The 15,376-nt window shown below is 29.7% G+C and overlaps 1 protein-coding gene across 2 annotated transcripts in view; it reads right to left on the reverse strand.

Annotated features, from left to right (window-relative positions):
• Positions 1–10,108, reverse strand: part of LOC111630355 (sialin-like) — a 30,577-nt gene extending 20,469 nt beyond the window's left edge. The window contains exon 1 of one of the 2 annotated variants that reach the window (XM_023374445.1): positions 4,349–4,616. In XM_023374445.1, coding sequence (XP_023230213.1) covers positions 4,349–4,379 — 31 coding nt within the window. In that variant the 5' untranslated portion in view covers positions 4,380–4,616. Of the gene's footprint in view, positions 1–4,348; positions 4,617–9,495 lie in introns of those variants that run through there. The other variant, XM_023374444.1, reaches the window with a different exon arrangement.
• Positions 10,109–15,376: the final 5,268 nt, after the last annotated feature.

The following is a 15,376-nucleotide window of genomic DNA, read 5'->3' on the forward strand; positions in this document are numbered from 1 at the left end:
CAATTAAAAACGATCAGACGTCAGCCTTTCATTTTAGGTATCTGACGCCTTTACATTAAAATTAAGTAAATCTTCTCACCAACTGCCAAGTTTTATACCTTCAGTATCAGGTTCAAGCCCTCTAGTGGTGGATACGAGCTATCTTTGATTTGCATGTAGTTACAATTTCATGATGAGCTCAGGATATTTTTCTTCTAATTATTAATTAGAGATTCAGACTATGTACAAAAAATTATTTAATTTTTGAGTCTATCAATTCATCCTTTTTCACACACCACAGAAGTAGCCTTTTACATCGGTTTGAAGAAATCACTTCATAAAAAACGTATAACAATAGGTAAAAATTTACAATTAAAAACGATCAGACGTCAGCCTTTCATTTTAGGTATCTGACGCCTTTACATTAAAATTAAGTAAATCTTCTCACCAACTGCCAAGTTTTATACCTTCTGTATCAGGTTCAAGCCCTCTAGTGGTGGATACGAGTTATCTTTGATTTGCATGTAGTTACAATTTCATGATGAACTCAGGATATTTTTCTTCTAATTTTCAATTAGAGATTCAGACTATGTACAAAAAATTATTTAATTTTTGAGTCTATCAATTAATCCTTTTTACACACACATAGATAGACTCAAAAATTAAATAATTTTTTGTACATAGTCTGAATCTCTAATTGAAAATTAGAAGAAAAATATCCTGAGTTCATCATGAAATTGTCAAAATATTTGTGTTTTTCAAATAAATTTTTGTTTGTCTCCTTTATAATAAATGAATTTATTTATTTATAAGTAAAAATTGAAAGTATCTGTAAAAGTAATTTTTTAAAATATACTTTTTCGTGATAAAGATTTAATACTTATTACTATAATCTAGACATGTTAATCCTTAAATATACAAGTATATTTAAGGATTGGTCCACAAGTATATTATAATATACTTGTGGCCCAAAACTCCATGACATATTCCTATGTGGCCCAGAGAAGCAAAACGGTTGGATACCTCTGGTTTAGGATGTGATAACTGGATAACTCAACTTGTTGAATTTGTTTTAGATAATAATTATTTTATTTTTAATGGAAATTGTTTTAGACAATCAGAAGGCAACTTTATGAGCTCTTGCATAAAGTTGCCTTAAACTAGCTGAACTATGCATGATAAAAATAGACGATATTGTTAAAAATATTTGCAGTGTGATATTTTACAAACAGTAATTTGGCTTATATTTTTACTTGTACTTGTCAACTAGAATATTAAAACTAGAATAAGAGAGCATATATGCACAGTAAAATAAGCTCAGCAGTCACCACACACTACACACATTAGTGATATCTGGCAATCATTACTTCAAAAATAAGAATAGCCATTTTAAGATGTTCTGCCTTCCCCTCCTCCCCATATTTTATTAATTTACTGTACTATATGACAGTCAGTCTTTCCAATGGACAGAAACATCGTCAACTGGGAGACAGATAAGCTAACTGGGCCTTGGCCTCTGGGTGACAAAATACAAAATTTCTTATTGTTTTCTTCATTAAAATCATCACTCTTTTCTATTGACCCAATAAATTTAAATAAATTTTTTTAAAACAAGTTAAATGAGTTAAAAGAACAATTTTGTAATCAACAAACATATTTACACATGTTACATATTTTTATTTATTTTTACAAGTAAATAGAAAATTCTCAAAGGATAGTTGATATCTACCTCCAAAATTAACAAATATATATAAAAACAAAGATGACAATTACATAAAATTAAAAATACATTATACATTAAATACAATATAAATTAAAACAAAAAAAGTATAAAAATTCTTTTAAAGGATTTGTTTTTGAAGAACTGCTTTTCTTTGATGTAATTTGTTAACTGCTTCTGACATACAACAATTAACAATGCTACTGTAGGTTATTCCAAAATCTTTTATTTTCCTAAGTTGGAAATAGCTCGTAACTCATAGTTCGTAACTTATAACTTGTACCGGTACCTCATAAGTCTAAACCATATTTATATTTATATATATTTTACTAATACAGTAGAACCTCCATTATCCGGACCTCCATTATCCGGATTTTCGATTATCCGGATTGTTCAAAATAAACAAAAATTTACGAATTTGCTGATTTGCACTTGGCGAATTACGACACTGTTTATGTACGTGATGGAATGCATAACTTTTTTTGTTTCAACAACGTCTCACCCAGCACAGTGGTCATAAACTCTTAATATATTTTATGTAGTAATAAAAATATAACTTGACATAAGTATTTATAAATAATTTATATTCAAATTACATCATTTCTATGATTAAGGGCGGTGTAAGGCATGGACGACGTGGGCCACCGCCTATGCCTCGCGGTCCGAAGGGCCTCGCGCTTCGAAGGTTTATGCATTACTTAAAAGCCGCGAACGCGACGAAAAAATTTTACTCGTCATAAAACGATAACTAGTTTGTCAAATTTTTATTCATAAAAATGCAGTTTCAACTGCTTTTTATTTTATAAAATCCGTATTCTTGAGCTGCCAGAGGGCCTTTTAAACAATGGGTAGTCTGTTAGCGCTGGTCAGTAGTAGTCCAAATTCAATACGAACGTTTGTTTCTTGAAAATTTGATCACGATTTAAATACAGTATTTACTTTTAATATTACCGATATGTCATCGAAAAGAAAACGTGTTGTATTATCATTAAAAGACAAATTAAAGTATTTGTTTCGATTATCCGGATTTTTCCTTATCCGGACTACCTTCATCCCCAATTAGTCCGGATAATCGAGGTTCTACTGTATTTATAAAAACTAAATAAATAAATAAAAACTATCTGCTAAATTGTATGATTGCTAAACATGCAAAGTTTTTTAAGTTTCTCTCAGCCAGATGACAGTCTTCTAGTTAATCATCACCCATTGGACTCACCCAGTTGTAGTGTACCCTGATAAACATACAGTGAAGCATTTTATACCTTTTTGGTGGTTTTTACTAGTTCATTTTACTGTTTTTATGTGTCAACTTTTCTATTTGCTAATTTTTTAGAAAATTTTAACTTTTATGTTTTACAGGCATACCCTTTTATTGTATTTTAATAGTGTTATAACAATTTCTCATTAACCTATCAAAACAGACCAGCATTTGTCAAAACTATCATCATCTAACATTTTGGATCTACTCTGAAGATTTTTCTCAGGAATTTGGAATACTGGAATGTTCTTTTAATTTTATCAAACTTGATTTGAAATGAAAACTGTTAATCTTGAAAACAGAGTTATATAGATGAAAATTGAGAACATATATGGAAAGCTTAGGGACAAAGCCCTGATAAACTATATACAAACTTCCAGTCAGGACTGGAAGTGATGTGATTTCAATTTAAAATTTTCTTCAGAACACAATTAGGTAGATAACCAGCATGACTCAACTGTTAACAGGAGAAATACAACATACAGGAGTAAGACACTACTAAAATTGACACCAGATATAGAAAGCTTAGAGATTGGAGACTACAATTAATACATACAAACTTCTGATCCGGACCAAAGTCATATGATTTTTTGGGCTGCAATTTGAAAAAATTGTAGATCTATAAATTCCCACTGTCATCCATCTGTCTGTCTGTCTTTCCTTAGTCTTGAGAATAAAGTTAGATGAAATCTGAGACCAGATATGGAGGCCCTGATTAACTATATAAGAACTTCTGATACAAACCAGAAGTCACACTATTTCAATTTAAAACTTTCCCTAAAAGCAGTTAATAGATGACTGGCATGACTCTGCTGTTAAAAGAAAAGTATGATATATAGGGGCAAGCCACTACTAATTTGAGGGAGAGAGCACATATTTTAAATTAAATAAATTAAAAATATGATTAAAAATTGCAGCCCAGCATTTTGATAGTGTCACAATAAATAATTGCTCTCTTATTTATATGAAATTACAGAAAAAAGAAAAGATTTGTAAGATAGGTTCAAGCAAACTACCTACTCAGCAATGCTCTATAATTAATTGTACAACAATGACACCTTATTTAGTTACCATATTTTGATACCGTGTCATTCTTTTTGTGTAAACGGGTATCAACGAAAAGTAAAATAAAGAAGTGAATAGTGCCAAGTGATCATTATTACGCTAATTTGTGCTTATAGAACAAACCTTACTTAGTATTCACATAATACATGCCCATTATGTAGTCTATTATGCAAAGAAACATTTATAAAATACTTATACAAATTTTAAGGCTTAACTTCTTTTATATTTAGATATTTTATTTTCTAATTTTCTTTTAGTTTTTGATATTTAGATTATAGAATTCCAATTGTAAGCAATGTTCATGTCCTACCTAAATAAAAAATTACCTGATAAAAAATTGTGCAGTGATGTAATCATATCAGTATCCTATCTTCAATATACTAAAAATTCTAATGATAATATAATATGAATTCCAGCAAACCTTACACTTAAAAGAATTTGAAGCTTCTGGAATGAGAACTGTTGAAATTTACTAGCATTTGATGTCATTACACAGAACAATTTAAATTAGTACTACTATGTAGGATACCTGTTTTTGAATAATGTGAAACTAACATTTTTGTCTATTTGATACACCTTCATCAGGTTCCACAATCTAAAAATGGAATGTTCTATGTAATAAATATTCTAAACTAGTATTCAAAAAACAATTCACAAATTCGAAATTTTCAGTTAACATTTAAACTAAGAAATGAAAAGTAATAAACCAAACACAAACATCAAAACAATAAAATAAATTAATAATATAAAGCAATAATATAGATAACTAGAAAAATAATAACATCTGAAAAAGACATAAAATATAAATCTGTATAATTTCATATAACATCCATCTAGTGATATATATATGATATAAAAGCCCCTTCCAGTGATCCAATGATTTTCAGCCATCTTGATATCAGATTCTATGTGGTCTCATATACAGATTATATATAAAGAAAAGGAAGTTAAATAGGACTACAAATACACATATTTAAATTATTTGTACCAAATACAGTTTAAAATTTCATGTAAAAATGTGATAAACCATATTAATTTTAAAAATTTGATGTTATTAGAAAATAATTTATGATTTCTTTTTGCTTTTGAATGTTCAGTGGAAAAACAAAGAAAATTGGTTCAGAATAAGTAGAATTTGGATTAGCCTTGATTTAAATTAGTAAAATTTTTAAAATTAATAGTCATAGTATATGCCAGTAATTAAAATTTTTAATTAAATTTAGATTTAAATTAAATTAGATAGATATAATTTGTTTAAATTAGATAGATATTAAAAAGTATAGAAGCTGAGAAAAGTTTGAATTAAAAACGTTCCAGAATCAGTTTCGTTCGTCATAAATAGAAAAATTTTTTGATCCTGATGAAGGCCAATTAATTTGACCGAAAACATTAGATAATTTAATAAAATAGACTGCATGTTAAGATTTAAAAAGTTTAGTTAGTTCTTGTAAGTGTAGTTTGAGAAGAGTATTAAAAAATATAAATGATAAAATTTCTACTATTAAAATGATTTGCTGTTCATTAAAAATAATATTGCCAGAGATTCCAGAATTCGGCTTCTTGTCTCAATTTTTCAAAAAGTTTTTGGAATGATTTCAAAAACCAAATAGAAAAAATAAATCTGAAAGATAATATTACATAATAAATAAAATAATTACATACCTTACTCCCTATTTTGCATTACATTATNAAAAATATTCTAAGTCTACTTCGTTTCGAGCGGCGATCAGAAGCTGCAAAGTATACAGAGGCAGGAACGCTTGATGAGTCCGATCCTTGGCTTTGTTCCTCGACGAATGCCCAGAGGTGCATGAGCGATCCCCTTTTATACTCGTTCAACGTGGGAAATATCTGGGATTTCGCTGATGTAATCGTCTTTGCAGCGTGTGTTGTTTACTTGAATTTAACAGTACTTTCGATTCATTATCGTCTCCATTGTCATGGGTGACAACGTTATATAATCATCTTTTGACCAATTAGTATTAAATTCGTCATTACCTGGAAAGATGACTGGCCTGTTCGGTAACGTGATATGATTTCTTATCGTATCATCTATTGTTGTAGGTGACGTTTTTGTCTACCCTCAACACATGTCTGTTTTTGCTAATTGGTTATACCGCAGATACCTTATAATCGAGCAATTACCTGGGGAGAGCGGAGCTCTTCCGTTGTCGCCTCCGACGACTCCGTCTGCACAGGAGGTTACCTTTCTAAGTGACGCAGTACAAGTTGTTTGGTAACTCGGTCTGCTCCTCGGGCAAAGGGGTGAAAACGGGAAAAATAATGGAAATAATGATGAAAGAAAAATTTTTTACGACTTTTATTACTGAAAATTCTCATAAGACAGTCTGATTTCTCACATATAGCCGAGTACAGTGGGACTGATTTCTTCGAAATATTAGATGTAATAAAGACAGAAATTTTTTCAGTTCAACGAAAGTGACCGAAAAGTTGTAAATTTTGGAAATTGCTGTGGACAACACCTGGTCCTAAAACGAGTTAGTTAGAAAACAAATGACTATTAACTTTAACATATTTAGATTTTTACAGCTATGGTGAGAAACGTTTAAAATTTACAACAGCCCCGTCGCGTCCTTTGAGATATGCTAGTGATGGGACAAAAGAGGTATTTCACGTTGACCGGTATCGGCATCCTGGGGATTTGGCAGTCCGCGTGTATGCACGCTCTGCAACCGTCTTCGATTTAATCCATTAGCCACTCGTAGGGAGCTATTTGACTAAGTGCATTGTTTTAAGATTTAAAAAGTAAAGAATATTTTATATTTTTTTATGTACGTTTTTTTGCAAAGCTATATTTAGTTATAATTTTCTTTAAAAGTATATTCATATAATTGAATAATATTTTGTATGTACCAGTACATCCACCAAATATTTTATTTCACCAAGTAAGTTTTTATTATTTTATTTTTAATTGTAGTTCTTATATTGTGGCTAGCAATTCAAAATATAATTGTGATATTAAAAATGCATTTAGAAAAGACTACGGTTTTTACTGGCTTATCGAATAAACGATACGAATGGACCCTAGACTGTCACTGATGCGCAATTGACTGATTGCCCCTGGATGTCGGCTTCTTACAGAAACACAGCTTCCCTATCATCAAATATCACGGTACGCCCCTGTTTCTACATATGTATTTTAACTTATCTGTATTCATTTAAAAATATAAAAATAGATCTATGTTAAGGATTTACACACAATTATAAGCTAAATTTAATATTTATACATTATATTAACATTCTATTTCATAGAAAAACTCGGTTATTTAAAAAATAGTGGGAAAAAATAATTTAAAAAGTCAATCAAAAAAAGAATAAAATTTTATTTTTCAAAAAAGTGCCTTGTAAAAGTGAGTACTTGTATTAAGCGCTACAAAGTTTAAAAGATGAACTATCTGATGAAAGTTAAAATTGAAAAATTTATCTGTAAACATTTAATTAAATAAATGTCTAAGGATTCACTTTATGATTTTTTTTATTTATGTTAAAAGTAAACTGAAAATTTAAAAGCTGGTGTTGAAAATTTAAAAGCTGTTGTTGGCGGGTGGGCCCTCGAAAGTCGAAAGGCGGGGGGATTCAGTCGGGACGCTAGCCGACGGGAGAGGCGCGGGCGATACGGCGGACCTTTACGGGCCGAGCCCGCGCCGCGACTCCCGGCGTGCCGACGCACTTTCTCCCGCCCAGTAGTACGCCGCGACCGGTGGAGTCACTTCTAAGCGTCAGTCGTAAGGGCTGGTGGCTGAAGGTGGCCGGCTTTCCTCTCCTCGGAGGGATCGCCGGTGTTATATCTGTCCGCCCCGGACGTGTCGCTNCAACTTCATTGATCAGGATTCTAACTTTGGTATTTTGATTAAATTAATGAGATAGTATCTTTATTCCAAAAATATTTCATATATAGAATATATAGTACTTTCAGTAGTTCATCTAGCTATTGTATTAAGGCTCATTAAAATAAATCATGGAAAACAAACTTTCATAGATTAATGTACCAATTCATTTAACTGAAATCAAATTTACATGTACTGTACAGTACAGGACATGCTAAGGTTATATTCACTTATTAACAATTAAACCCTTAACAATTATTATTCTGTAATGTTTAGTAATACTGTAGTATTATAGTATATGCTGTATAGAAAATTTCATAAATAAATATTTTATATAAGGATTTAAATAACTTAAAAACAATTATGTTTAATATAGTGTCAATTTTTGCAATAAATATGAGTATGTATTTAACAAATACATTTAGTTTCAGATGGAAACTTTAATTTCTTAATTAATTAATTATCAAAGACATTTCATTATTAAATATTCAAGTATAGAGTTGATTCAAATCATATTTTGATACGAGCTTAATCGCAATTCAAGATATAATTGTTAAATTTGATAAGACAATACTAAAACACATTTCAGATTTAAAAAGTAATATAATAAGATAAGTATTATCGCTTCACAAATCTCGTTTAATGGGTGGCTTTCAATATTCTGCAAAATCANAATATAGGCCTACAGGTAGAATTTCACATTCAAAATTTAATTTACCGAAACTTCATCTTTCGAATTTTTCCTGCTGTTGTAGTTTATCAATAATTTTAAATAATTTGAAAAACCGAAATAACGCGGGATAAAGTAAGCTTAACAATTTATCCTATTAAATATAGGCCTACAGGTAGAATTTCGCATTCAAAATTTAATTTATTGAAACTTCATCTTTCGAATTTTTTTTGCTGTTTTAGTTAATTATCAATAAAATCAAAACCAAATTTATATCCTTTATAATGACTGATAAGGTAACCTAGACATTTCATTATTAAATACATTTCATTATTAAATATTCAAGTATAGAGTTGATTCAAATTATATTTTGATACGAGCTTAATCGCAATTCAAGATATAATTGTTAAATTTGATAAGACAATACTAAAACACATTTCAGATTTAAAAAGTAATATAATAAGATAAGTATTATCACTTCACAAATCTCGTTTAATGGGTGGCTTTCAATATTCTGCAAAATCATATAAATTAGTTCTCGTACGCTCAATTTATTTTTCTATTACATAGTCTATTTAATTTCTGTTTAATGTTAAAAGAAACTTTCAAATATTAATGTAGGATAAATTAATGCATTTACTAATTCATGGAAACTGAAATTAGGTTGTCACATGTGTTACAAAACAGTTGTATTCACTTTGTAACATTTAATAGCTGAATAGTTTGCTTATTACATCTTTTACACTTGTAATTGAAAGTTTCTTTGTATTAAGTTGTGTAGATTTCATTTATGAATGTAGTTTACATACCAATGTATCAGTTATCCAAACTCCAGCAAATATGTTAGTTTGTATAGAGTTTGGGTATACTTCCTCACTATTTCTGTTTCATAAGATACATAACTATATTTATGAAGTGTATTATAATAAAAGTACACATTTAAAATAACACTTACTCTTTTGCTTTGATACGAGTTGAATTTTTTCCTCGTCCATTTTATTTATACTTAAAGAACCGAAAGGACTAACTCCATCCATTTCTTCCATATTAAAAGTCCATGTAAATCTAATCTACAATACGATAGATACATTATCTTTTTATTTTTTCGTAATTAATTTAAGAATATGTTTGATTAATGCGATAGATTCGTTACGAAGTGCCAAAACATGTCATGGTGGCAAAAACAGTAAAGCAGTAAACCGTCGAGCTCGCATCCTATATAATTATTAAAGCAGAACATATAAATCTTTATTTCAGTTTTATTGGTCGATAATAGTTACTTCATTCGCTGATTTATCATATCTCTTTCGTTTTAGGTAATAAAAATGTTCTGTTATTTCATTTATATATAAATTTATGCGCGTAAATAACGCGGATTCTTTTGTTTAAAAAAATTTTAATTTTTATTATATTTAATTAAAGTGTCTATATACAGTACTGTATTGTCAAATGATAGAGTTATGCCCCATCCACATTGTATATTTTAAGCCATCTTTAATGACAAAGTCATCAGAATGTAAACGAAACCGAATAAATTCGGAAAAGTGGATCTAATAAAAGCATGCCCATGATTTGAATCGATTTTTGACGTCATAATACTTTTACGTCAAGTTTCGTGTTAGATAAAACATTGATCATAAATTATTATTCGAAATTGATAATTTATATTTTAAATTACTTAAAGTAAATTAATTTATAATCGTTTTTCGTAAATAAGTAAAACTTTAATTTTATTAAAAATGTTGATTGTGACCGCTTGAGGGCTATACGAAATAAATCGCTTTAAATGGTTGGTAGTTAATCTTTTTTTCGTTAATGCAATTTAATTCTGCTTAAAGTTTACAGGGTGAATAGGATTTTACGGAAAACGTTAAAATCATTTGATCAATACCGATAACTGTGCTTGAGTATTATTGAATGTTAAGCTGGAAAAGTTCTTGCGTGCAGCAAAATGACGTCACATTGACTGCAATCAAGAATTTAAATCCAGTTTTATAAGTTCGTTGTCATACGTTATTTTCGCATGAATCACAGATAATAAGCATTCTTTAATTTTATGTAGCAATTTCATACACAAGATAATCGTATTCTGTTAATAATATATCAAATTATCGATAATCAGTCTACGTCATCGATACGTCATTCGTACTAAATAGAAGGCGACTTTTCCGATTCCAACCGAGAATTGTCATAGCGGTCATAACATTCTGTTTTATATCTATTCATAAGTGTGTCGAAGGGTTAAATAGAATCTTTAATTTTTATTTTTATTTTCTGGTATCTAAATTACTAATATACTGTAAAGAATATTCTGTTGGTGAATTGTGTTAGGACGATTTCATTCGTGAGCGACAGTAGACATACACTTTTTAATTAAAAGAATAATTGTACGCTGAATTTTACAAACTATTGAACTGTTCAACTACCATTTAAGTCCAACTTCATTGATCAGGATTCTAACTTTGGTATTTTGATTAAATTAATGAGATAATGCAACGCGATATGTGGGCGACATGCCAAGGAGATACTTCCCAAGAGGACTTTCCACTGGAGGTATCATACTTTGATCATACTGTCGCTCAGTTATTGATACGTCTTTCCTTTGTCGGTCAACGTACTGTATGTACTGTACATTTCGCGTGAACTTCACACTGCAACCCATTTCAGTATAGAATATCTAGGAAAAAGTATTTAGTGTAATTTTAGTAAAGAGGCTGAGATTTTCGCCGTTTTACAATACGGCTAAACGTAGTCAGTCGAATTATAAAACACGATGTAACGACAATCCGGCAACTTAGTTAGCTTTATTATAAAACGGCTAGACGCTTTGTAAAGCGGTTAAATTAACAATCCGGATAACAATACAGAACAATACGAGCGCGTCGCCCAGTAAAGTGGCTTCAATACAGCTGGATAATGACGTGGTTCGTTTCAAATAAAAGAGGCTGTCATTGGTTTACTTATCCAGCTCTATTAAAACAGCTTTACTAGGAAGCACACCCTATATTTTACTGCAGCAGAAACGAGAGGCGCAGCAACATTTTAAGTAGCGCCGTATTCTGGAAACAAATGACAAAAATCGAATTAAATTTACAATGCTTTTCTATTGAAAAAATAAATGCTTAACCTTTTGTACTTAAATTTCTTTTTACATTTGCAATATCAGTAAATAAAATTCCAATTAAAAATTAAATTTAAAAACATTTTTTAAATGTTCTTACTACTGAAATTTTTTAATATAAAACAAAATATAAATTATGAAAATACTGTACTAAAATCATACCATGACTTATAAAATAATGAAATTGCTATTTTTACATAAAAACCTCTACAAAAATTAAATGCCCTATTAACATATAAAAGTAATTTATAGTGTCATCTTAAATCGTTACTAGTTTTTTAAGGTAGTAGTATTTTTTATTACATTTGTTTATACATTATGATCAATGTTTCTTGTCCTTATTTTAAGTATTGTAAAAAAAAGTTTACGAGAACCTTACTTTATTTAAAGACTTGTTACATAATAAACAATCAGATTAAAATAAAAGGTGTAGTATTTTTTAATAAGTATGTAGATGATTGTATTGTAATGTTTAATAACAAATATGTGAAGAACAGCTTTCGGAAAAAGTTAATGAAATAAATTATCACATTTAGTTTAAAATAGAAAAAGAAAAAAACTTAAATTTAGTATATTTAGACCTTAAAATAATTAGAAATAATAATGATTTGGTATTTCAAACATATAGAAAACAGGCTGTTGTACCAAAAGCGAATAGAGTGGTTGCGGCCGAAGTTTTCATCTCTAAATATATTAAGTTACCTTACGGAAAAAAAAAATTATTTGAAATAATTAAAAAGATAGTAAGAAAGGAAGCAACAAATAATGTATGAAACAAATGAAAACAAAACAAGATGATGTATTAAAAATAATATATTTTGAATATTCTTTTGTATGTAATTGTAATAAAACTCCAAACAAAAATATCTGAGATGTAAAAAAAATAGCGCCAAGTAAAAAGTTATGACAATTTGGACGACAGTCAACTTTTTTTCCTTAGGAATTTTTCGTTGATTTGGCGCTACGAAGCGAAAGTAAAATACTGTAAAAAAAAAAAAACTTGGCTGTGTTCAGCAGAGTCAGCAGTTTTAACTGAACAAAGATGTCTCAATCGGAAGCTGTTTTTTTTAACTCTTTCCGCCCTGTGGGCATTAAGAGGGCCTATTTTTGCAAGCTTATTATGGGTTCGGCCAGGCCCACAATGGGCAGCCGGGTGGTGAGGGACGGGGCCGGACATATCCGAACGGACCACCCCCCGAAAAATTCCTGGGGATTATTTGATCCGTCCGGATTCGATCCCGGGTCCCCCAGAGCGGTAGGCTGCCATCCGGCCGCTAATCAGAAGCTGTTACGTAGCAATGTGGATCCGCAGAACAACGACATGTGTGCTGTAACAGGAAGTTGTTGGCACTAGTAGTAATTTCTGCTTAGAGAGCCTATCCGCGCATTCTTTTATTCAGCAGTGTGCTGAGCAGTTGCTTCAGGAAATGACGCTTTTGCTGCTGACGGCTGAAAACACTTTTGCTGGAGAAAAAGCTATCTCAAAATGTCTGATATAAACAATGATTTTCTTTCTGCTATATTTTCACGCGTTTGTTCAATATTATAGAAGAAAAGTCATTAAGTTCGATGTTGTTTATAAGAAAACGAGGAAATGATGATTTATTTATGGCATTGGCGATGACTAATTCCCAACAACGAAGAAAGCGTGTAAAAATCGTTGGTTACGTTCACGATATCGTACTGCAGTATTCGAATGAAATCTTTAAAAGCCATTTTCGTATATCACGATTAAAATCTGCTCATTTAAAACAGCAAAAATACTGATTATTATTTGGTAGTCGAAAAAGATGTTTTCTCATAGAAGCGTCCATCTTATAAGCATCATTTTTAGCGTGGTCGAGAGGTGATGCTAGTGCGCTGACAGTAGGCTTAATAATTGAACACATGCGTTAAAAGCGCTGCAAGCGCGCTGAATAAAAAATACGTGATATAATGAGAGAGGCCATATAGGAAACGCTTTTCTATTGGCAGTTTGTGGTCACGTGACCGTAAGCCGCCATTTTTCTTCAAAACAACGTGATAACGAGATTGGAACGAAAGCTTCGTGTTATTTTTATTATTTATTTAAAAAGTTATTTTTACCATCTCTACGTTCGTTGTCTGCAAACAAATTAAAATTAATCAAAGGTTAGTGATATTAAAAATATATAGACAATATTTCAGATGACGATATACAGTAATGTTTATTTGTAATAATCTTACTTAAGTTCTTGAGTTTTATGCGAGTTGTTATATACTGATATNAAATTAATCAAAGGTTAGTGATATTAAAAATATATAGACAATATTTCAGATGACGATATACAGTAATGTTTATTTGTAATAATCTTACTTAAGTTCTTGAGTTTTATGCGAGTTGTTATATACTGATATTTGTTAGTTAAGTAAAAAGTTATTGTTTAGTTTAACTTATTTCACAATTTAATAATTCTTAGACTATGACTGGATGTGCCGCTTTCGGCTGCACGAATCGCAGCGGGAAAGGATTTTTGATGACAGTTTTTCCGATAACACCCAGCACGTCGTAAACTTTGAGAAACAAAAAAGTCAATATACATCAATTAATATGAGTATTGATATAGTTTAATATTTGTAATATGTGATAATATATACAATATCTGATATGATAGTCCTTACAGAAATATACTTTTTATTAAAATAAAGTATTGTAAATTACAGTAGATTTGTAATTTAGAATATAATATATATATATATATATACTGTCAAAAGATCTAGCATTTTAATTTTTTAAGTAAAATATAAAAATCAAATTTTAGATGACTATATGATTTTAGTTATTCAATAAAACATATGGCAATATTATAACTATTACTGGATTATAATATTACCATATTAACATTAGTTCATATGATAATATTAATTTCACAACATAATTATTATATCAGTCCATTCACACTTGTTTATATTAATTGATTGATATGATATTAAGACTCATAAACTGGTGTTTTTCATTCATTAACAACAGTTCAAACCTCTTCCACAGAAATGTTTTTATTTATCAAACTTTTTGGCTGACTGGACAGCCAAATTCAGGATTGAACAGTAATAGAATGGCTTATAGAATCAAGAATATAGGATTCTATATTCCATTCCATTACTGTTCTAATCTTGAAGATGGCTGCTCAGTCAGTCAAAAACATCTAATAAATAAAAATACTTCTACTGGAAGAAATAACTTGTCACTGATATAACATTGCTAAAAAATTAAATTACCAACTTCTCATCATTATAATTATTTTTTATAACATCGTTTTTCTTATTTGTTAATAATTTTATTATTTATATCTCCATAATATCTCTAATAAATGGTGCCAAATTCAATTTTTGAATCAAGAGCAGAGTGGAATAAATGAATTAAGTATAACAGTTTAGATATAATTATAATATGTTCATTTTGTATTTCAAATTTATAAAATAAATAATATTTAAATATTGATTTTATTCAAATAATAGCCATGGCTACTATTTTAAACTGCATATTTTCTCTGTGGTTATTATTCAAGGGTAGTTATTATTTTAGGACAATTATTATTTTTCCTTTGAACATACTCATTTGTGTCCATGATTAAATATTTAATGATGAAAATTTTGATTTTTAAAGCAAATTATGCTTGAAATAGTAACTGATATCCTTCTTTATAATGACTATATATCAGTAATAATTAAATACTGTTAAATGATCAGATCATCA

Source organism: Centruroides sculpturatus, unplaced genomic scaffold (assembly GCF_000671375.1).
Source record: "Centruroides sculpturatus isolate CEXI.00-Female unplaced genomic scaffold, Cexi_2.0 scaffold680, whole genome shotgun sequence".
NCBI classification, from domain to species: Eukaryota; Metazoa; Arthropoda; class Arachnida; order Scorpiones; family Buthidae; genus Centruroides; species Centruroides sculpturatus.